This window comes from Hetaerina americana, unplaced genomic scaffold, assembly GCF_022747635.1.
Source record: "Hetaerina americana unplaced genomic scaffold, ioHetAmer1.1.p SCAF_39, whole genome shotgun sequence".
Taxonomy (NCBI): domain Eukaryota; kingdom Metazoa; phylum Arthropoda; class Insecta; order Odonata; family Calopterygidae; genus Hetaerina; species Hetaerina americana.
Genome location: NW_027286974.1, coordinates 605,502 through 630,880, shown reverse-complemented (window position 1 = coordinate 630,880; position 25,379 = coordinate 605,502). Strand labels below are relative to the sequence as shown.

General features: G+C 34.5%; 2 protein-coding genes across 2 annotated transcripts in view; both read left to right on the top strand.

The window, feature by feature from the left end:
• The window catches only part of LOC139691703 (uncharacterized), an 88,225-nt gene that overhangs the window by 40,387 nt on the left and 22,459 nt on the right, over window positions 1-25,379 (top strand). The window lies entirely within an intron of this gene.
• LOC139691664 (uncharacterized) lies at window positions 9,493-15,629 on the top strand. The gene is made up of 5 exons (XM_071589508.1): window positions 9,493-9,689; window positions 10,086-10,298; window positions 12,969-13,092; window positions 13,910-14,019; window positions 15,618-15,629. Exons 1-5 carry the CDS (start codon window positions 9,528-9,530, stop codon window positions 15,627-15,629), a joined length of 621 nt encoding a protein of 206 aa, XP_071445609.1. The 5' UTR covers window positions 9,493-9,527.

The window sequence follows — 25,379 nt, the reverse complement described above, 5'->3', positions numbered from 1 at the left end:
TCAATTCTGTGGTTTTATAAAATCATATCCAAGAGTAATTTTTAAATATTTTAGAAATTATTTCCTCTTGTTGATAATATAAAATTTAACTGCCATTGAATGAAAACTATGACCCTTGTGCAAAATTTCACCCTATTGTTGACTATGTCAATAGACTTTTTAACCCTACATACACCTTTTTGTTGACTTAAAACAAGTAGGTATTAAAAGTCAAGAAGGGATAGGGTTGATTAATGTTCAGAAGGGATAATTATATTTCCTATGCTTTAAAAGAAAAGCAAGCAGGAAAAGAAAATAGCACATAGAGAAGGAAATTCTTTAACATAAAGAACAGAAAATTAAATTAAAAACATAACATTATACTGCTTTCAACAAATGGAACAAAGTAAAACAACAGTCACTGAAAAGGCTAAACTAAAAAAAGTAAAATGGGATCTATGAAAATGACAATACTTAGCGATGAATAATATCATGAGTTCAATCATGACCAATTAATTAATGAAAAAAATGGTCAATTTAGTTAGTGATGGTTTAATTCTCCTAACAACCAAGCCTTATATATAATTATGTGAAACCAATTATAAGCGCAGTATTATTAAGGGGTCATATCCTTATCCTGTGCTACATGATTTCCCAATTAAACATATGGGACACTTATTATATTGATTACTTTTTGTTTAACAAAAAATGATAAAAAGGAATTATTTAAAAAAAGGGGTTTCCATGTTGTCTTGCAAAACTTTTTCAGAAGTGTTAATTTAGGATATTTATTTTTTAAGAAAATATATTTTTGACAGGAACTTTGAGAAGAAAAAAAGAACCTTCCCTGAACCCGAATCATTAAGGAAAGAAATTCTTTAAAAGGTCAAAATACAACTTTCATGCTTCTGCTATTGATCAAAAGTAAAAAATAAATCAATAACCATTGATATGGCGATGAACATATGTCAGTGAACTTAGGGTTATGTTATTCACTAGTTTTGGCTATGGCATATTATATGGAGCATACAGATTGTTTTTTCTGTTAAATAACTGTAATTTTGTCTTGGCTTGCCAAGTCTTTTCTCTGGAACAGGGAAAGGGACGCTCCCATTCCCTGATGTGTGAATTTCAGTCAGGCTTAGTACTGGGTGAGCCCTACTGCTACCTAGCGAACCAACTTTCATGTTCATTACAGTTAACAAATTAACCTCTTAACCACTTACCTGCATGTTTATATATGTTATATATATGTATGTATACTGTATATATATATATATACAGTATACATACATATATATAACATATATAAACATGCAGGTAACATATGTATGTATTTCATGATTAACCACATACATATAGGTACACATCTATATCTATCCTGAATGAGGGCAGTTCAATAAGTACCGGTGTTTAATAACAAAGGGCCTTTCTGAAGGAAGTATATGTCTTCATTGTGTGCTGCCATCTATCAAATGATGGGGAAATAAATTTCAGACTGATTTAAAGGTTAGTTTGAATTTGGCAGCCATTTGAGAAAGACATGTTTTGTGATTTTTGCTGAGATGGAAAAAGAGCGGTATTATTCAGTAATTCACTTTGTGTATTTGAATGGATAGAAATGCAAGGAGATAAAAGCAAAGTTGGTTGCTGTTTATGGGGAAATTTAGCCAACCATGATCACAGTTAAATATTGGTTGAATGAATTTTAATGTGGACAAACATCTGTTTTGATGAAGAGTGACCAGGACACCCAGCAGACATGGCTACCCAGAAAATTATTCAAAAAGTCCACACAATGGCTCTTCATAGTGCACAAAATAGCAGCGGCCATGGGAGTGTCGACCAGAATGGCAATATTTCACATGATAAGTATGGGATGAAAAAATTGTCAGCACAATGGTTGCCACAATTGCCTATTGTGGACAACTAGCTGATCTAAAGATGTCGACCAAAGTGCATGAGCTACATTACGAACTCCTGGCCCATCCCTCTTATTCACCTGATCTACCTGAGCTACCTGTGCCTTTCTTATATTTCCTAACATGAAGATATGAAAAATTCAGCTCAAATGATAAAGTTATCGCTGAGACATAGGCATATTTTGGAGATGTTGACAAATCCTATTTTTGGAGGGGTTAAAAAATTGCCGCAATGTTGGCAGATGTGTATATTTCTAAAGGACTATGTTGAAAAATAAAAAAATATTTTTGAAATGTGGTGGCTTCATTTCTAACATGGATACTTATTGAACTGCCCTTATACGTGAAGAGAAGTTGCAAGAAACTTTTTTAAGGAAGGGACAGAAGGAACTAAGGAAATCATTTTTACAGAAGGGTCTGAGGATGCTGGATGGAAGGGATAGGTATGGTGAGATATGCTAAAGTAAAAATTGGATGAAGGAATTGATGGAAGGTATTGGGAGTGGAGGGGATTATCATGTGTGAAGGATCTGCGAAATTGAAAAAAATCACCATTAAATATTTGTCTCCAAAAGTAATGATTATATATGCCTTATTTATTATTCTGTATAAATCTGAGGATTTGGTTGAAGAGAGGTCCTTTTGAAAGGGGCATAGCGTAGATTTGAAAGGAAAATATCTCAATGGTCTGGGTAATTACAGATTCTATCTTTTTATGGATAGGTAATAAGAAAGAACCATTTAGTTTGATATGGATAGCAACTGTTACAATGTAAGTATGGTTCTTTGTTATTCAGCTGTATATGTAGAGAAGAATAAAATCTGGGTTCGGGAACATCCCAATCATTGTAAATACCTTGCATGAGGCCGGACATGATTATTAAGTCTAATATTGAGGGATGTGACACACTGTCCAAAATTAGAGGGAATGGCAAAGTTGGTGATTCAGAAGATAAACTACATTATTGGAGGTCATGATGAGAAGGTAATTGGTGAGAGAGTTAAAAACTGTATGGGATATGGGTGAGATTCTGGTTTTTAAAACAAATATTTTACAAATAATTTTACTGCAAGGAATGCGAGTTATTAATGGAAAAGTTGAGATGTTAACGATGGGATTGTTGGATTTGAGGTGTGATAAGTTGGTAGGGCATTTGAAAGTTAACAAGGAGCAATTAGGAAAAAGATTGAAGAGGGAACTATCAAGTTTGAGGATAAGCTAGAGATCTTTAAGGATAGATCCATCTCCCTGATTCATGAAATCCCCTGGTACCAACCTAGGGTATGTGCTGGGGAATGGATGTATTAGGGAATTGAAACCATTAATATTTTTTTGAATGGATCATTAAGCTCCGGCTCTGTGTGGCTTTGTATCATAGTCATTGGAAAGAAAGAAAAACATAATAGAAAGTGTTATTTTTGGAGAGAAGGTGGACTGTTAGGATAAACCCAAGGGAAGCAGGATTAGGGGATTCACAGTGCTGCTCATCCAATGGCATTAGTCCACAACACTTGCAAATTGGCATGCATGCAGACTACATCTTGAAAAATAAACTTCACTATGTTTGCACAAAATGTTAAAAAAGAGAATAAACAGTTATCAAAGGCATTGGCTTTTGGCTTTTACAAATAAGGAACATTAACAAGTTCCTTGAAATTTGGTTTTAACATATACTGTTGGTATACACAATAACAGTTCTATCTCATTGAATAGGAAACACTGAGGGCAATGAAAGGGTCTTGCCTAAAGCAAAGTAAAAAACTAATAGGCATGAGACCCTACCTTGTTCCTGCAACAGATTCGTTCCAGGAATTTATCCTCCTGAGGAATGTCAAAATGACAGTCTTCCTTAAAATCCACTTCCTCATTTATGAATAATGAAACATCTCCATCTTCCAATGGGTCCTGAGGAATGTCGAAATGAAAGTCTTCCTTAACATCCACTTCCTTATTAAAGGATAATGAAACACCTCCATCTTTCAATGGGTCCTGAGGAATGTCAAAATGACAGTCTTCTTTAATATCTACTTCCTTATTAAAGGATAATGAAACATCTCTATCTTTCAATGGGTCCTGAAAGACGAACATTACAGATAAAGTGAGATCTCATTACAGAGAGAGATGTGTTTTCAGAGAACAATAATGACTAATGGAAGTATTAATATTCTCCTAATAACTTCTGCAAAAAGGAGAATAGGAATTGAATTGCCTAATGGTCAAAAAACATACAGAGGAATGAAAGGATAACAAACAACCAAGTGCAACCATCAAGATAAAAGAGGGTTTTCAAGAAAATAAACAGGATAGTTTTATTCCAAAGAAACTGAGGGAGATGCCGAAAAGTAACTTTTAACAGAGTCATCTGCTAATTTGCATTTCAATGCAAAAATTTCAGATTGTAGCGGCAACTCCCCCAGTGTCGTTGAAATTTGTCAATGTATAAACACCATAAGTGTTAAAAGTTGGCTTTAATCTTATGGGATGTGGCACATCATACACCAATACATGACATGCCTGTGACATTGTATGCACGATAATTCAAAACAACATCTTGTTCCTTAAAAAGCCAAAAAATTTCAGAGTTTAAGAGGACACCTTGGTAGCTTCAGTGGCTAAAGAACTCGACTGGATATTGAGGGATCTGGGTTCAAATTCCAATCAATGCGAATGATTTTTACACTCTGAAATTGTTGCAAGGAAAGTTTTACCTTAAATAGGCTAGATTTAATGTGCAGATGGTTAATTGTGTACACATTGTTATACATATACACACAACATTATATATAAACACTCACCAAATTCTTTGCTTCTACATTACTGCACCAATGATTTTCACCTTCCAGAATTCATGCAACCATTGGCAGTTCTACATCCCTTTCTGGAGCAAAAGGGCATCCACTAAAAGTCTCAGCCCCTTCTTTTACAATAAACAAGTCATCTTGGACATTCACGGCACTACTGCCAACAGTGTCAATGGCGAATGCATCTTTAATGAAGTCTTTCTGATTCTAAGTGGACAACTAATGGAAAGCATAAACAGGTTATAATATCATAATGGCAGATGATAAACATTTACAAATAAGAGCATAAGGACAATACATCTCTACAGCTAAGCAAATACTAGAAACAGCAGTAAAAAACTTGATCACTCGAAGATAATTTGGTAATAAACTTTGTTAAACAACATTTATTTTCACTGCATTGCATAATAGCTCAATTCTTTAACCTTGATCAATACTTTGTTGTAATTATTAGTGGTAATCCAATTCTTCCAAGTGCTCATGAAATAATTGATATCTCTATCAATTATTTCTGTTCAAGGCGAATGATATAAGATACTGCAGCACTACTGAATGTTCACAATTTGCATTACATACCTCAAACCATATCCTCTCCTAGCCTCTTTGCACCTTTGTTGTCATTGCTGAGGACATCACTCTCCTCATTATAAACCATTAACACAGCAATCAATGGGAACCTCCATTTGGCAGTTAATGTTATAGTTCACAGAATGTTAACCCCCACATGTCATTATGTGAAATTCAGCCTTTAGCAGTGTATTAATAATTGGGAATAGATTAATTCTTTCCCTGTGCCACCAATGGTTTCCCAGGATTAACTCTGGTAACGAAATAAGATTGAAAATGCTCAAGTCCATGGTATAGAGTGACTATAGCGGTGTGTGTACAAATCCAATTGAAGTCTCCTAGTTGAAAATTCAGTATCCTGCCTAAAACACCCCAATCTAACACTTATATTTCTCCTCAATCCCATTCTAAAAGAGAACAAACATTCTGCCTTGATAACATTTAATTAAACCCTTTTCAATTCATTGGAAAAACATTTGGTAAGAAGTTATGTCCTTGATAAACAGTGGCTCTAACAAATATGCAAAACTAAATATCAAGGTGGCAACAATTGGAAATGAAAAAGTCAATATAAACCTAGTAAACATATACCTAGCGACAGTTAGAATACCATTGGTAGAAGTACACAGAACTGACAGACTTGATTATTGATCAGGTCTCAATGCCTCCAAGCAATCATAAGGAATAACTTGACATAATATAGCATCAAATAGAAGACATAATAGGGTGTGTTTTACTGCAGGGAAACCCTTGATAGTGACTGCAAAGAGATATGCAATACAGTGCAATGGAAGAGATGGTGATGAGGAGGAAAAGAAGAAAGACGGAAAAGATGGAAAAGAAGAGTGAGACTATGGTTTATGTGCAACTAATGCATATAGGGAGAAAGAAATTGAGTTCTACTGGAGAGAGACAGGGGATAGTCAACAACAAAACTTGGCGATGACTAACCAAAACCAAAAAAGGCATTCGAATACAAGGAAAAATTATTCAAGGTAACTCAGAAGGTTATCAGTAAGATTACTTATTACGTTCAAGAAAACACTTCAAAATCCATTTCAGAGAGGATGCAATGAAAGATTCCTTCTAGCTCAAAGCTGTATTCGTTTTTGATATTGTTCCATTTAATGCATTAATTTTATAGAATACATTTCCGTTTTTTTTAACTTTTTACAACGAGGAAAATTATCTCTTGTGACAAATTTTCCTAGAATATAAAATTTAGAAACTTTCATTTTGCCCCTTTCTAGGATTGGGTATCTTCGCACACTTATTAATAACTGGCATTGATCATGACCTAGGTGATGACAAAATTCTTTTCCCGCAGATTCGTTTTCATAGAGGAATATAGTATTCGTTGTTGATATAGTTCAATTTAATAAATACAACTGACCTCTTCTCGATTGGTTATCAAGTCTTTCGTCGTAATATTGCACCCCTTTTTCATGCGACCATAGAAAACAGACAAACACTCGCTACATCGACGCTTAAATAGCCGGTATTCAGTCAGTAACTCCATGCAGGAAGAAAACACCAACCAGGGATGAATTTCATCCTGCACAACCTGATTTAATATTTCATAAACAGATATTCACCAAATAACGCACTAAACTTCTGGTCTTAATATCACCATTATTTTACAAATGAGTATACGCGATATACAAACGAACTTCTATCTCATATAAGATTTTTTACACATATAACATTCTAAGAACTGAACACAGACAACTAAACTTACTTTGAAATCTATTAAATCTTCTATAGTATTTTGCAGCATGATTTGTAATTTACTATTCTCGCCGAAAACATTGATCAACAGTCCACGACTGTTTAAACACAATCTGCACACTTCAAATTCGGCTTTATCGCACATTATGAAAGTTTTAGACTACTCCGAATGATTTACTTTACAATCTAACCCTAAATAATTCTGCAATATGTCACAGTTTACTTGAAATAGAACTACAGTTTATTTTAACGGCCGAAAACTAAAAGTAAACAACTCAACAGCTGGACAATTGCATTCCGTATTTCATCTGTCAGACTCTTCAATGGAATTGAGTGATATGGAAAAAAGAATCTTAATCCGATCAGATATATGTCTGGGTATTTCAATGTAATCTAGTAATTAAGGGGAGGAAAAATAATTCCGTTTTATATAATTTTATTAGTTAGTGAAGAATGACCGGCATTCTTTGGTATTATATACAAATCGAAAAAACTAAAAAGGTCTAATATGTTCCGATTATTCATTTAAAAGACCTGGATCAAAAGATTCAGATACGTTTTGCTGATGAATGCTAAATGTAAGAATAACCCAGTATTTATACAAGCGAAAGTTATTGTGCGTTGTAGACATATAGTGTATTAAAAATATTACAAGTTCCATGTAACCGTCTCTTCATTCTGTTCCTACCTGAATACACATCAAAATAAATCTTCGACCCGTAGGAACGGGACTTTGACCAACTGAATCTTTTTCTGACGATCTGAATCGATGTCAAGTTAACATTGAACGTTGTTTGTAATGGTTAATCAGATAATTAAGATCTCAAAATAATCTTAATGTAATTTTAACCGTCAATGTTTCGTGATACGTCTAATAATTCCCAAATATGTTCATATGTTCTGACCCAGATTCAGATCGACTCTACTCGTATCATTCCTTTGATTTACAAGAAATACCGCAGAAATAAAATGAACAGATGAAGAACCAAACGCAAGTGCCCAGCTGGGAAGTTTTTTTTGTTTACTTATGTTTTTTATCAATTTTGAACAGTAATTCAAGTAAATTGGGAACGATGTTATCATATATTTACCGTTAGGTACTTCAGTTAATCCGTGTCCGACACCTGTGACACTCCATTCTGCTCAAATCTATTTACATACACACTTATTCCGCCTTAAATTTACTTTGTTACTGGATTAGACGCGAATCACCGAGTGGGATTCGTCTACTTGTGTAATATGCGGAATTGTGATCCTCTTTCTCCAAAGAGTCGGTCATTTTTATCGACCCTTTTGCTCTTGCACATGAACTGCTGTGTTGGAGAAAAAATAAGAAGAATGAAATGCCAATCGCAAGTTGTCGAAGCATATCTGATGTTGTATTGTGTGAATAATCGAAATATTTCACGTAATTTTTGACAGATGTTTATATATTCAACGTTATATTCTCCGGTCAATCATCCGACGTAATCTAAAACGTTCATAATGTGTGATAAAATTGATTTTGTGGTATGCAGATTGTGTTTAAATAGTGGTTGGGTTCTGATAAACATTTTCGATAAGAATAATAAATCGGAATTTATGCTGGAAAACACTATAGAGGATTTGATAAATGTAAAAGTAAGTGAATTGTATGTGTGATGTCCTTTCTAAAATATTTTTTGAAGATCTTCGTTGTACTTAAAAGATTTTAGTTCATGGAATACGTAAGGTATTGGGGAAAACTATAGTGATTAGTAGACAAGAGTAGATTTCAGCATTATAATGTCAAAATAATGTTTTGATATATTTTATCAGGTTGTGGAGGATGCAAATTATCCCTGGTTGATTTGTTCGAACTGCATCGAGAAGCTTACGGAATTCCGGCTATTTAAGCATCGATGTGAAGAGTGTCTGTTTGTTTAATACAATCGTATCCAAAAGGGGTTCAATCCTGTGACGGAAGGCTTGTTAACTAATCGACAAGAGGTCAGTTGCATCCGTTAATTTGAACGATGTAACAAAATCATATCTTGCCCCAAAAGAATATATTTCGTTGCATCTGTGTTGATTTATATGCTGTACAATTCATTCCCGTATCTCATAATGCCTGTGATTGATAACTTTGTTATCAATCACAGGCATTATCATTTGTGGCAAAAATGTGCACTATTTGAGCACGTAAGCTTGGTAAAGTAAGTAAAAAAGTAAATAAGTAAATATGTTGAAATTACTGTTCATTTCACCACTCCCAAATCGACATATGCAAATCATCCTGTCATATCTATGTATAAAATAATTCAAATGATTCAAAAACCATTCTTATTTGACATTTTTACACTACCGAACAGTGGGGTTGGGTTCGATTCCCTTATACTTCTTAATGGGGTCCACGGCAATAGGTGAATTTAACATAATGCCATGAAGGACTTAGTATTGGGTGAATGCTACCATCACCTACCAAACCGACTGAATTTGATTACTGTTTTTATTGTTTATAAGGAGGTGAGTGATGTCCTGACCCAAGACAATAATAATCCTAGAGAGCATATGGTTGATGGTACATCAGACAAAGTGTGGGCTTCAAGTAGTACCGTGGAATCTGCTGTACATTCCGTGGGAACAGCATCAGTTGAGATGAAGAACCCATATTCACCAGTCCATGGAATGCATTTTATGGCCATGAATGATTGCAATGAAGTGAATATTGAGGTGAGTGAATTGAGCTGTTATCCATTGCAATCATAACCAATTCTATTTTGCAAATTAATATTGTAGTGTCTTGAAAGTTTAAGTTTTTTTTTCTTAAGCATGGAGAAGAAGTGCAATAGGTATCTGGCTCTGGCCTTTCAATCACCTACACTGAAATGGTGAACCATAATATGATAATGTTTATTCCATTGAATGAAGGTAGATGCATGCAATTTAAGGACCTAAAGTCATAATCATTATCTGTTTAATGAAATAATGGATTCCAAAATTATTTTCGAGCAAGACTTACATAACAAAGTTTGACCAAAAAGATTTTTTGCTCTGAAACACTTATTTTGAAATGTTAATAAAATACCATTATTGAATAATGATGTTTAATAATGTGCTTTGAATTAGTTTCCTTGTGAGATAAAGGAAGAGATTGAAGATGAGACCATCGCCAGTAATGCTGTTGACGGTAGTGAGGTGGATGTCCAAGATGACATGATCATTGTCAAAGAAGAAATTGACACTACCAGTGGATGCTCTGTTCCTCTGAAAATTGATACTGGCTCATCAATGCATGAAGGTGATAATCATTGGTCGGAAAATGAAGATTCTAGTCATTTGGTGAGTGCATCTATTCATTTCAGGAGCATAATTATCAATCTACACTTTAGATCAAATTTTCTTTTCAGATTCAAAGTGGTGTTATCATCGACAAATGTAATGAACATTTCAATTTTCTCAGACTGATTGGGCAAAGATCACTTAATATAAATTTTGTCTGCCAGATTTTGTGTATAGGGTCAAACTTATAACCATAATACCCTCGGTCAATAAGAAGCAGAATGAGTCAGAATTCTTTAAATGCTCTCCCATATATATATATATATATATACAGGGTGTATTCCAAAAGTAATGCAATCACATTTCCCATGCCATTCCTATTGAATAGAGTGGATTTAAGTCACTGTTGGTAAGTAGGAGGGACTCTAAGCTATGCTTCAAAACCAGTTACGGTGCTCTTCAAGTTGCGGAAACAGCAGGACATCAGTTATTGCGCTCCAACCAGCAATCTGGTTCTACTGTAAATTTGCTGTAAATATCATGCTATTTACTTAATGGTATTAGTGTATATAAACAAGACTACTGCTTTTTGTTGTATAAGATGATTGCAATGGTCTGCATATGCAACTCTATTCAAATGAAAATGACAAAAGCATTGATTTACTGCTCATGATAAAGGTGGTGTATTCAAATAGGTAAATGTAGTGATTTGTCAGTTTTTTAAGAAGAGATAAGATATGCCCAGGATTCTATAGCAAATCAAAGTGTTAGGATAGATAATGGCTATTATGTAGCATTATATGTATTAGGTTAGTGTGAAAGTTTTGGCAGGATTTAATTAGAACAGGAAATAGGCAGCTTGTTTCAAGTAAGGACTGTTCAGGTAAGTCAGAATTGTGGTGATGCTGGGTGTTTGCTGGGATGACTTAGTTGTTCCCTTCTTTATTCTCTTTAGTAACTCTACATAAAAATCATATTATTTGTTCTTTCCCTGAAACACGAATTTATTATTTGTAGCCAGGTATTCGATGCATTGGTTAGGCTGAAAGGCCTTTAATGACAGGAGCACTCTATCTGTCTGTTGCTTGACAGTTTTTTAAGGTTTTTAATCACCTTAACAGAGAAGTGGTCTTCAAAAATTGGTAGTGGGAAGCAGGTTGATTAAGGATGGGATAGATAAGGATCATGATGGTTTTGGTAAAATTGTATTATTTATGTAGAAGAGAGAAAGGGTGATGTTTAATTGACTGACGTACTGAGCAGGGCAGAAGTTAAAGTAAAGGCTAAGTTCAAAGATTGTTAAATTTTATGGTATTTGGTCAAAGAAGTGATGATAAGGTAAGGGCTTTTCAGGCAGTTTGGTTCAAAGAGAGAAGTGTATTGGGTTGAAGGTTTGAGAATTTTAGTATTCAGCAGTTTTTCAGGGTAATCACTTTTTCTGAGACAGTAAAGTAGCTGGTTGGTGTATTTTTAATGGAGAGGAGTGTTCTTGTTGAAACAGAAGCTACAGAACGAGTCAGAAGGAGATGAAGGACTTTGCATGTGAACAGAGGCCACAGTTGGAGATAAAGTTATTGTTGATAGTTGGTAAGTTTCATTCAGACTGAGTGAAAATTATTTTTCTAGGGGTGAATGTTGATAGCTTGGAAAGTTATATTAGAGTCAGATATAGATGAATTGAAAGATTCTGGAAAAGAAGAAGAAGAAAAAGACATGACAGTACAGTGGGGATCAAGATGGTGCGGGGGCTAATGTACTGGCTTCCCACCCTGAGGGCGCGGGTTCAAATCCTGGCAGTGTAGAATATTTTTCAGAGGTATCTCAATCCCTATTTAAGGTGCTTTGTGGAGGGAAGTTGAGTGAGTATGCATCCATTAGATGGGACGTTAAGCTGCAGACCAATTGGCACCTTTCATAATGAGTTGGCTAATGCCGATGCTGGGTTTCTCTCCACCCTTCAACCTTTCCTATCCATCCCCTATGGTGCAAATGACCTTGGCTGTTGGTTGCCTTCCCTGAATAATACTAGTTGATTTCAAAAGCTCATTTGTTAGGTTGAATTGGGATGAACTAGAGTAAAATGCAGAAAATAAGAATGGATAGGATAAACAGAAGGCTAATCATTTACCAAGTAGAGGTAGAAGTACTCAGAGATGAAGGGGGACTTAATGTAAAGTATGTCACTGGATTTTGTTTTGTTAGCAGTCCCAAAATATTTATTTGGTACTTATGTCCATCCATAATCTACCTAACTGGTAATTACCTAAACTAAATTACAATGCATTTGAAGTTATTACATGTTTGCAAACTATACAGCCTTGTTTGATGGATTCTTATAATCCGTTAGATTGGACAGAGGCCATAGAAATCTTATGTCTCAAGGGTCATTTCTGTTCATCATTTTTTTAAAACAAGGGGTTTTAAGAGTTTTTCACCCTGTAGTCATATGTAGTTATTTCTCTTGTGTTTCTCAACAGAACAGAGTGATAACTTTACAGCAAGTCTCTGATTATCTCTGTATTCATTAATCCTATCATCCTAACCAATGCAAGTAAATTATTTGAAGAAAAAATTTTTTTCAAGAGGTATTAGCTAAAATATTATTTATTATAACAATTTAATGTATGCCAGTTAACAATTTTTTCATATTAATTTTACAAATAACCTGTAATTCAAACATTTTTCATGGATATCCTAAAAATCTGTTATTTTTTTTCTTTGATCTTGCAGGATAATTTGGAGGATGCAGAAATAAGTATGCCCTCTGAGGAGGAAGTAAACATTAAGGAAGATTTTGATACTGAAATTCCTCAGATGGAAGTAAGACTGGAATGGGAGGTGTTGCAGGAACAAGGTAATTGGAGCTGAGGACTGTGCTATTACTTCACCTTTGCTACTTTCTAGTGTAATACAACTATTGTTGATTAACCCTTGCAGTACCATTAATGTATTTTGGAAAGACTGAGTTAACTTTATAGAATTTTATTTAAAATATCTGAAAGGCCATTCAAAACAGTATGATAAATTGCAAAAAGGATGATAATATTGTCATCCCTTTTTTGCAATTATTTATGAACATATTTAATATTATTTATGAAGCTACTCAGACTAGATCTTTTAATAATCTTGCTGTGTTTTCAAGCCATTTCTTTGTTTGCTTGATTATTCTGATTTTAAATTTAATTGCTTAGGACTTATAAATGAAATAACCCAAAACAACCATTTTCACTTTCAATATCTTATGTTTTTCCCCAAGTAAGATCTAAACATAGTGTGAAAGGCTGAATTTAGCTCCCTGCAACTTCTTTAGGTTTCTCTGGCTCAAAAGAGCCTTGAAAGGAAAGCACTTGCCACTGAGGAAGGTAAAACCAAAATGGCTAGAAAGCCTAATTCAGGTCAGCATTAGTTGATGACATGCTTTGTTCCTCGGATTGAAGCACAGCTGATGTTGCTAAAATGTATACATAGAGTGATGAATTTCTACAGGAAAAGACTAGACATACGATTGTATGCAAATTCATGTACACATATGTGATTCAATGTGAACATGCATATCTATAATTATAATTTTACATTAATTAGTATGTTCAAACTGGTGAAAACAATTTTTTCATCAGAAGTATTTATTTTTTAATGAGTATATACTTTACCTTATCCTTCAAATCTTTCAGATGATTACCAAATACAAGTTGATGCAGGGGAAGATGCTTCAGCCTCTCAACAGTATGTGTGTGAAATTTGCTACAAGGTATTTGAACAAAAGGACCTTCTCAAAGATCATGTAATGCATAAGCACCTTAAGAAAATGGTGCAATTCAGATGTGATGTTTGTTTGGAGGCATTTAAGAGAAAAATTGACCTTGCAAGTCATATCAAATTGGTGCATGCTCTTGAGAAGAAGCACCAATGTGAATTCTGCTCCAAAAACTTTCCATATTTAAGTAAACTCAAAATCCACATGTTGACACATACTCGGAAAAGACCATTTCAATGTGCATTGTGTTTAAAAGGTTTCGCTGGAAAGATACATTTAAAGAAGCACATGTTGACACATACTGACAGAAGGGAACACATATGTGAGATCTGTTCTAAAGTATTTACTCGTATTGGTACTTTAAAGAGGCACGTGTTGACACACACTGGTGACAGGCCTTACAAGTGCAGGATATGTCACAATACCTTTACCAGAAATTTTACCTTAAAGACTCACATGTTGACACACACCGGTGACAAGCCACACAAGTGCCAGTTGTGTCTAAAAGCATTTACTGTCAAGAGCCATCTAAAGTCACACCTATTGACACATACTGGCGAAAAGCCTTACAAGTGCAGGATATGTCAAAAAACTTTTACCCATAGTAGTAGTCTAAAGACTCACATGTTAACACACACTGGTGAAAAGCCATACAAGTGCAGGATATGTCAAAAAACTTTTACCCAGAAGTGTCATTTAAAGACTCACATGTTAATACACACTGGTGAAAGGCCATACAAGTGCATGATATGTCACAATACCTTTACCAAGAATTGTATTCTAAAGACTCACATGTTGACACACACTGCTGACAAGCCATACAAGTGCCATTTGTGTCTAAAAACATTTACTGTCAAGAGCCAGCTAAAGTCACACATCTGGACACACACTGGCGAAAAGCCTTACAAGTGCAGGATATGTGAAAGAACTTTTACCCAGAGTAGTGGTCTAAAGACTCACATGTTAATACACACTGGTGAAAGGCCATACAAGTGCAGGATATGTCAAAAAACTTTTACCCAGAGGTGTCATTTAAAGACTCACATGTTGACACATACTGGTGAAAAGCCATTCAAGTGAATCATATGTTCCAAAAGGTTTACTAAGAGTAGTTATTTAACTCTTTGCTGTCCAATATTTATTTCGGAATTCCAACAGTCTGGTCCAAATTATTTTAAGAAAAAAGAAATAAAACGTCAGATGCTAATGTTGTATATTTTATTGCTCATATTTGCATTTTTTTAATGTGAGTTTCCTCTTTATTATAGTGAAGCACATCAAATGATTTAATTTATTCTTTAAAATCTTTAAGCGTGTTATATCTTTTGAAGCAATTTCCCACATGTAGTCCAGGATTATGGTCACAAGTTTAACATATATAGATTGTCTCCCTTCTTCCACCTGGCACATTTCTTTTCGAACACACAAGACAGTCTTTGTGCTTTCCCTCTGGATTTGGAACAATTATATGTAGCTTCCCATTTAGTCTCTGATCCTTGTCTGAATCGGAAGTTCTTCCTCTCTTGGTTGCAGAATTTCCCTGGCTGAAGTTGCCAACTAGCTCCATCAACAACTGCCTCCTGAATCTTAGGTGACTTATAGGTTTTTTATTTTGAATCTTGCAGTTTTCCTGGTAAAGGATATACCCATTTATTATTGATACCTCCATGCCCCAGAAAAACAGCTTTCCCCACCACTTTAGAGTCTTTCAAAGGAAGCAGTAGGAAGAGGTATATTGATCTGCAGTGTCCACTGCGCCCATATTTTTTGTATAGCGCACAACGACACTTGGCTTCTCAACCTCTTGAATCTGACAAGTTCCCTTTGCTTTCTTTGAAACAGCCTCCGAAGATGATGTGCTCCAAGTACTGAGCAAAGAAACAATGCGTTTAACGTCACAATTTGATCCAAATCATTCCCGAAGCTGCAATCTTTTTCACTAGACAAATCTGCAAACTCGTCATCAACATCACACATATAGTCATCTTCGTCACTACTATCAGCATAAATTTCTTTTCTTATCTCATCTTCATCCATTTTTGAACCACTAAAAATAAGAAGAGAGCTTGTAAATGAAATCCATAGAAATGAATCACTGGTATAAAAAACAACAAAAACTGACTTTACTATGCATAATAAGCGCAATATTTGGAACGGAATAATAATACATTCTAATAATTAGGTAATTTTACAAAAGAACTAACCTATAGGTTGCAGAAACCTCCAAAGTTAGTTGGAAAACACTGAAAAATAAAGTCAACCATGGCTCAATTGCATCAGCTATGATCGTAAACTACGCAATATTGAACATCACGTGTTTCATTGTATTCACATGCTTAAAAGGTATTACATCCAAGAAAGACACGCAGAAAGGTTTAAGTAGGTCTAAGAAGTACAACCAAATGATACCAGATGGTAGAACCATACTGATAAGGCGTATAAATGCCACACTCAGCTCTGTCGAGCCTGACTCGACGTTGGACCAGATATTTACGCTGAGACTGTCGAGTCTGACTCGACGTTGGACCGCAAAGGGTTAATATCCACTTCCTTATTAAAGGATAATGAAACATCTCTATCTTCCAATGGGTCCTGGAAGACAAACATTACAGATAGAGTGAGATTTCATTTCAGAGAGAGATGTGTTTTCATAGAACAATAATGAGTAATGGAAGTATTAATATTCTCTTAACAACTTTTGCAAAAAGAAAAATAGGAACTGAATTCCCCATTGGTCAAAAAACATTAGGAGGAATGAAAGCATAACAAACAACCAAGTGCAACCATCAAGATAAAAGAGGGTTTTCAAGAAAATAAAAAGGATAGTTTTATTCCAAAGAAACTGAAGGAGATGCCGCAAAAGTAACTTTTAACAGAGTCATCTGCTAATTCGCATTTCAATGCAACAATTTCAGATTGTAGCGGCAACTCCCCCAGTGTCATTGAAATTTGTGAATGTGTAAACACCATAAGTGTTTAAAGTTGGCTTGTGGGATGTGGCACATTGCACACAAATACCAATGCCTGTGACATTGTATGCACGGTAATTCAAAACAACATCTTGTTCCTTTAAAAACCCTTAAATTTCAGAGTTTAAAAGGACGCCTTGGTAGTTTAAGTGGCTGAAGAACTCGACTGGATATTGAGAGGTCTGGGTTCAAATCCCAGTCAATGCGAATGATTTTTATACTCTGAAAATGTTGCAAGGAAAGTTTTACCTTGAATAGGCTAGATTTAATGTGCAGATGGTTAATTGTGTACACATTATTATACATACACACACAACATTATACATAGACACTCACCAAATTCCTTGCTTCTACATTACTGGACCAATGATTTTCACCTTCCTGAATTGATGCAACCATTGGCGGTTCTACATCCCTTTCTGGAGCAAAAGAGCATCCACTAAAAGTCTCTGCCTCTTCTTTTACAATAATCAAGTCATCTTGGGCATTTATGGCACTACTACCAACAGTGTCAATGGCGAATGCATCCTTAATGAAGTCTTTCTGATTCTCAGTGGACAACTAATGGAAAGCATAAACAGGTTATAATATCATAATGGCAGATGATAAACAATTACAAATAAGAGCATAAGGACAATACATCTTTCCAGTTAAGCAAATACTAGAAACAGCAGTAAAAAACTTAATCACTTTAAGCTAATTTGGTAATAAACATTTGTTTTCACTGCATTGCATAATACCTCAATTCTTTAACCTAGATCAATACCTTGCTGTATTTATTAGTGGTAATCCTATTCTTCCAAGTGCCCACAGTATAATTGACATATCTATCAATCATTTCTGTTCAAGCCGAATGATTTGAGATGCTGGAGCACTACTGAATGTCCACAATTTGCATTACGTACCACAAACCATATCCTCTCCTAGCCTCTTTGCACCTTTGTTATCATTGCTCAGGACATCACCCTCCTCCTTATAAACCATTAACACCGCAATCAATGGGAACCTTCATTTGGCAGTTAATGTTATAGTTCACCGAACGTTAACCTCTGCATGTAGTAGATAAATTCTTTCCCTGTGCCACAAATGGTTTTTCAGGATTGCATCCGGTAACGAAATAAGATTAAAAATGCTCAAGTCCCTGGTATAGAGTGACCATAGTGGTATGCATATAAATCCAATTCAAGTCTTCTAATTGGTAATTCAATATCTATCACCTGCCTACCAAACCTCAATCCACCACTTATATTTCTTCTTAATCCCATTCAAAAAGAGTAGAAGCATTCTGCCTTAATAAAATTTAATTAAACCCTTTTCAATTCATTGGAAAAACATTTGGAATGAAGGTATATCCTTGATGCACAGTGGCTCTAACAGATATATGCAAAATTAAATATCAGGGTGTCAAAAATATTAAATGAAAGTAGATATAAAACTAATCAACATAGACCTAGCAACCAATGGAATGACAGACTTGTTTATTGATCAGGTCTTAATGCCTCTGAGCAATCATAAGGAGGAATAAAATGACATAATATACCATCACATAGAAGACATAATAGGGTGTGTTTTACTGCAGGAAAACCCATGATAGTGACTGAATAGAGTTATGCAATACAGTGCAATGGAAGAGATGGTGATGAGGAGGAAGATTATGGTTTATGCACAACTAATGCCTGTACGGAGAAAGACAGGGAATATCACCAACCTTGGCGATGACCAGCCAAAACCAAAAAAGGTATTCGAATAGATGGAAAAATTATTCCAGGTCACTCGGAATGTTATCTGTAAGATTACTTATTATGTTCTAGAAAACATTTTAAAATCCATTTTAGAGAAAATGCAGCGAAAGATTGTGTCAAACCCAAAGATGTATTCGTTTTTGACATAGCTCAATTTAATGCATTAATTTTTGGGAACACATTTCCGTTTTTTTTTTAATTTTAAATAAGGAAAATTATATCTCCGGTCAAATTTTCCTAAAAAATAAAATTTAGAAAATTTCATTTTACCCCTTTCTAGGATTGGGTATTGGCGCAACATTTAAAAATAACTGGCATTGATCATAATAATTATAGTGACGAAAAAATTGTTTTCCCGCCGATTCGTTTTCGCAGAAGGAATAAGGTATTCCTTGTTGACGTAGTTCAATTTAATAAATACAACTGACCTCTTCTTGATTGTTTATCCAGTCATTCGTAGTAAAATTGCACCCCTTTCTCATGCGATCATAGAAATCAGACAAACACTCGCGACATCGACGCTTAAATAGCTGGTATTCAGTCAGTAACTCCATGCAGGAAGAACACACCAACCAGGGATGATTTGCATCCTGCACAACCTAATGAAATATTTCATAAACAGATATTCACCAATTAACGCACTAAATCCTCTGGCCTTATTGTCATCATTATTTTACGAAACAGTGTAGGTAGACAGAACAGACGTACAAACGACATTCTATCTCATATAACATTTTTTACACATATAACATTCCAAGCAATGAACACAAACAACTAAACTTACTTTGAAATCTATTAAATCTTCTATAGTCTTTTCCAGCATCATTTGTAATTTTTTATTGTCGCCGAAAACATTGATCAACAGTCCACGACCGTTTAAACACAATCTGCACACTTCAAATTCGGCTTTATCGCACATTATGAAAGTTTTAGACTACTCCGAATGATTTACTGGACAAACTCAATTAAAATATCATTTCAATATGTCACATTTTACTTGATATAGAACTAAAAAATAATAAAACATCCGAAAACTCAAGTTAAACAACTCAACAGCTGGACGCTTGCATTCCGTTCTTCATTTGTCAGTCACATTTGGGAAGTTTACTTGAATAACAATGGTTTCAATTCATATGGAGGTAAAGTATTTTAATCCGATTACAAATAAGTCGGGGTATCTCCATGAAATCTAGTCATTAAGGGGAGGAAAAATAATTCCGTTTTATATTATTTTATTAGCTAATGAGGGATGATGGGGATTATTTCATTTGAAATAAAAATCGAAATACTAAATAGTTCTATTATGTTTAATTCATTCATTTTAAAGAGCTGGATCAAAAGATCCAGATATATTTCGCTTACGATTATTAAATTTAAGAATTACCGAGTATTTACACAAGCGATAGCTATTCATCATTGTAGACATAGAGTGTACCAAAACGTTACAAGTACCATATAGCCGTTTTTTCATTTAGTTCCTTCCTGAATAAACATCAAAATAATTCTTCGACCCGTAGGAACCAGACTTTGAGGAACTGAATCTTTTTCTGACGATGTGAATCGATGTCAAGTTAAAAGTAATAGTGGTTTGTTATGGTAAGTCAGATACTTAAGATCTCAAAATAAGGTTATTTATTTTTCGCTCTCATTGTTACGTGATGCGTCTAATAATTCCCAAATTATGTTTCCATGATCTGTCCCAGATTCAGATCAACTCTTTTCGTATTAATCCATTGATTTACAAGATATACATCCTAATTAAAGGGAACACCTGATAAAGAGGACTTAAATGCCCAGCTGGGCAGTTGTGCTGTTAACCAGTGTTGTTTCAGTATTTTTTTAGGGTAATTTAAGTAAAGTTTGACCGTTGTAGTCGTATATTTAGCGTTAGGTTATTCCGTAAATCATTGGTAGAACTTGGAAACGACTAGGATGGGCGAAAAAGCCGAATTTAAACTGCAGATTATGATTAAAAAGTCGCGGTCTGATGATGGATGTAAGAAAGTAAGGTACTCAATTAACTAAGAGTTGAAATAATTTTAAGATGCATCTAAAATACGAAAAATGTGATGTATTATATTCCAATATGGATGAATGACTTCATGCTAATCGTAGTCTTTTCATCAACCATTGGTAAAATTATAAACATTTATTCCGTTTTCATTCTACACATCGATGTAAAAAATTTACGTTCTTAAGTGGATATCTCATAATATGATCGTTTTCTGTCTGAAAAATGACGCTTTTAGGAAATGTTTTCTTCGGAAACCCAGCTGTCAAGTTAAAACACCCCTTTAAAATGATTAAAATTGTTGGTCAACGTACAAATAATAAGTAAAGTATTCTCTTAGCCTTCGGACAATGTAATATTGTGTTCAGGTTGTCATTTTTAGAGAAAGTTTAGTTCTATTATACTCTTGCTATTCGGACCGTTTTATTAGTTCGAAAGAATGATTAAACTCAATTAAGTAAGAGTATAAATAATTTTAAAATGCGGAAATTTATTTGAATTTGGTGATAACTTGGAGCCAAAATATAACCAGATCGATTCTCCCACTCCCACTTCGGAATCGATTCAAAACGAACGACCAGTCGACAAGTAGTCGGCCATCTTCGAATCTATTGCTTACGAGTTTTTAATGTTGACAGTCTGAAGTGCTACGAAGATGCCTCGACAAGAAAGTTTAAAGTGTAGATTATGTCTTGGCCGTGGTGGTCGGTTGACAAATATTTTTAGTGAAAATGACGATGCTGAGCAGTTGGTGCGAGAAGCAATAGAAGAGTTATTGGAATTGAAAGTAAGCTATCCATTGCTTGTTTATGTTATCACCATGACGCTTTTATCGAATTTTTACCGCAAAGTTTTTGGTTGTTCCCGGTTTTATGTCAAAAAAAGCCTTTGTATTACTATGTTAATAATTAAGGTCCTTTGTAAAGAAGATGTGTGGGGTTAATTAGCTTGATAATCTTGTTTTTGTAGGTAGTGAGGGATGGAAGCCACCCGTGGTTTATTTGCTATCAGTGCTTTAAAATACTGACCGATTTCTATATGTTCTATAGCAGCAATGCTACGAAAACAATCTTATGTTGGAGAGGCAAACGGAAAACAAAGAGGAAGAGGGAAATATTATCCCCGATAAGGTGAGTTGTGTTCCAGCCATGGTTTTATTTTATAGTGTTCTGAGCATGTCCGTTATAAGAATATGTGGTAGGGAAAGTAAGTTATATTGATTAATAAACGTGTGATCATAATTAATTTCCTCCCTAGTGTGTAACTGTCTAATGACCAAATGGCAAATACTGGCAATTACTTAAAAATTGCGTATATTGTATGCATTAGATGTGCCGGAAGGAAAAAATTGAATACTTATACTTTTATAATAAGAGCATGTGTAAGAGTACTTTGACTCCCTTTTTTTGACGCGTTTTATTCTAATTACAAATGGGGCGTTTTTCTTTATTATATCACGACATTCATTTTGTATGCTTCGTAAAGGTAATTAGTTATAGATACAGTAATTTCCAATGCATTGCCGATGTTATTCCCCCCCTTTTTGGTATTTTTTACCACTCTGTCAGTTTCATTAATGTATCAGTTTTTAATATATCTACTTGTATACAGAAATATGTCATTCATGTAAACATTGACCCAATGGTAGTTTTTCATTTAAACTTGGAAACAATTTGCCAAATAAATGCCTAGCATCTTTTCTTATAATGTCTTAGATTTACATTTTCACTTCATGTATGTCCAATGATAATGTAATATAATTCATTTTTATTACTCAATATCTTTAAAAAATTCTCATCCCTATACATTAAAATTGGCAAGAAGATGATGTTTTTTTTGATTTAACAACTATTTATCTTATTAATTTCTTTTGCTGTGATATCTAGCTCTGCTAACTCTTATGTATTTATATGTCTGCCCAATTGTTTAAATGGAAATCTGTTGTGCCATAATCATAATCAATTAGCATGAAAACACTGCTGTTTAATTTAAAATTGCAATCATCCCAATCATTTTCATTTGATAAAAATTGTTGATCATTCACTCAATTTCAATTTTGATATTGCTAGTCTAATTTTTTTTAAATATTTTTCAACCTTTTTAAGAATTATTTACAGATCACAGTGAAAAGTGAAAAGATGGATTTTGAAGAGCCAGAGATTATTGAAATTCCAGCTAGCAAGGAGGAAGTGGACCACAATATTCAAATTAAGGAAGGGACTTCACTTGAGGTGAGGGTAAATTGAAGTGTTTGTGCCATACTGACTAATGCTTAATTTTTTAAATCATGACTACCATGAGAAGAACATGTTTATTGATCATGCCGTAAATGTAACGGTATTTATCCAAGTTAATGGTATAGGTCTTCATGAGCATAACATATATTTAGCCTAATAGCATTTTTGTGATGGTCTGTATATATGTTTTTCCTTTAGAAGAAAAAGTCAAAACGATGGATTTTCTGCTTGTGATATGAGTCATGTATTCAAATGAGTGAATAAAGTGATTCATTTTTTAGGATGGGATAAGGTGTGCCCAGGATTATGAAGCAAAGTAAACTGTTAGGATAGGTAATGGCTATTGTGTAGCATGGAAAGTACAAGTTTTGTGAAAAAATTGTTGGGATTAATTTCGTAAAATTAAAATTTTGTAATGCATGATAAAATGCCTTGAAAGAGATTTATATCCATTTTGGATGAAAAAAACTAGTAAGCAGATGTTCTACGGTTTGAAGGTGCCCTGGTAGATGGATTTAGGGAGGTCATTGGGAGTTTGAATGAAAACTAGTTTGATGAAACTTAAAGAGCCCTATAATGGTGTCTATTTAACCAGGATTTCAAATGAAGAACAGGAAATGCATAGCTTTTACCAAGTAAGGACTTAAATGAGATGTCAGAATCATGGAGATTATTCAAATAAGGTGGGGTGTATTCAAATAGATTAATGTAGTGATTAGTCTGTTTTTTAAGATGAGATAAGGTATGCCCAGGATTCTATAGCAAATTAAAGTGCTGGGTAGATAATGGCTATTGGCTAAGTTCACAGATTATTTAATTTTATGGCTTTTTGATGTGAGATCAGATTAGAATTTTTCTGGTGGTTTGGTTTAGGGACAGGAATTTATTGAGATTAAGGTTTGAGAATTTTTTTATTCTTCAGTTTTTCAGGGTACCCACTTTTTCTGAGACAATCAAGTAGCTGGTGCCATTATTTTTCTTGGAGGGTAGTGTTCTTGTAGGAACAGAAGCCAAAGACTGAATGAGAAGGGGATGAAATATTTTGTTTGTGATAGATGACCCCAGTTGAAATAAATTTATTGTTAATTGTTGGTCAGAGACATTAAGAATGAAGAGTTAAAATTCTAATGGAAGGGTCTATTGTACCACATTTTACAAGGGAAATTTGAAAAATAAGGTCTTGTATTTGTTGATATTGAAAATTAAATATTTTCTCAACTTTCTGTACATCATAGGAAAGCCTAAGCATTTAAAGTTGCCTTGCCTTAAAGTTGCATGTTTTTCATCCACGTAAGCAGCTTTATAATATTGAAGTCATACATTTTCATACCACATCATGAAGCTAACTGACCACTGCTTCTTGCAGTTCCTCATTTGACTTTAAATTCTGTCCTCCAAGTCATGTTGTGAGAACAGAAAAGAAATGGTAGTCTCTGGGGGCAATGTCCAGGCTTAAAGGAGGTGAATCAATGATATTCCGGCCAAATTCATTCATTGATTCTTCATTCATCAATCTTCACATCAAATGACCAGCCAAAGTAGGCTGGTCATTTGATGTGAAGCCATGTGCACATGTATTGTCATTCTGCAAACACACTCCTTTGAATAGACAAGTTGATGTAACCAAGAATCTTTGACACAATATTCTGCATGGTGAAGTAGCCACACTCTTCATTAAGGCCTTTTCTATCTCATAAAGAATAATTTCCTGGTTATTGTGGGCAAACTTGTCAAAAAAGGCCACCATTGACTCCGGCAAATTGAGTTACCCTGATGACTGCTAATCTAGGAAATTTGGCCAGCATCAAACAACATCCTGCACTACTTTAGCATGTTTTCGATGTTAATACACCTTTTTACATACACTTTCACTGAATGGCAATGAATTTCAAGCGGTCATCAGTTGGCCTCCTGATGCAGCAGGAGCAAGGTATGATGCTGATATTAAAAGTTGCCTAAAAGGATGCAAAAAGTGATTGCTCATCAAATTGACAATGTAGGAAAATAGCTAAATGCTTAACCTTTCCAAAGATGTATGCAAAATTGAGAATAAATTTCATTTTTCATGAAAAAAAATTAGGGACTCTACTTTCCACAATCTTCCTCGTATTTGCAGACATAATTTGTCCTTAAATTGGGAAGCATTTTTGGTGAAGACCAGTTAGGTCAGTTGGAAGAGGAAATAAATGGATGGGGTTCATTGTGGTTTGTAGGGAAAGGTTATACTTCAGGGTTTCTAAGCCTTCTTTCTTCAGTGAATGTAAAGTATACTCTGGCCTTGAGAATTTTCATTCTGTAAGGAATTCGGATTGAGGGTCAATGTTCCAGAAAGTAGTACAAATTTTGAATCCAAGAATGGTTTGAATTAGCTATGGTTTGAAGGTGGTGGCCTATTAATTCCAAGATTTGTTCATCAGGTGACTTGATT

Excerpts from the sequence above, each read along its gene's own strand:
- LOC139691664 (XM_071589508.1), top strand. The coding sequence starts at position 9,528 with ATGGTTGATGGTACATCAGACAAAGTGTGGGCTTCAAGTAGTACCGTG. Across the intron at positions 9,690-10,085 it reads GCAATGAAGTGAATATTGAG|TTTCCTTGTGAGATAAAGGA; the intron begins GTGAGTGAATTG and ends GCTTTGAATTAG. Across the intron at positions 10,299-12,968 it reads ATGAAGATTCTAGTCATTTG|GATAATTTGGAGGATGCAGA; the intron begins GTGAGTGCATCT and ends TTGATCTTGCAG.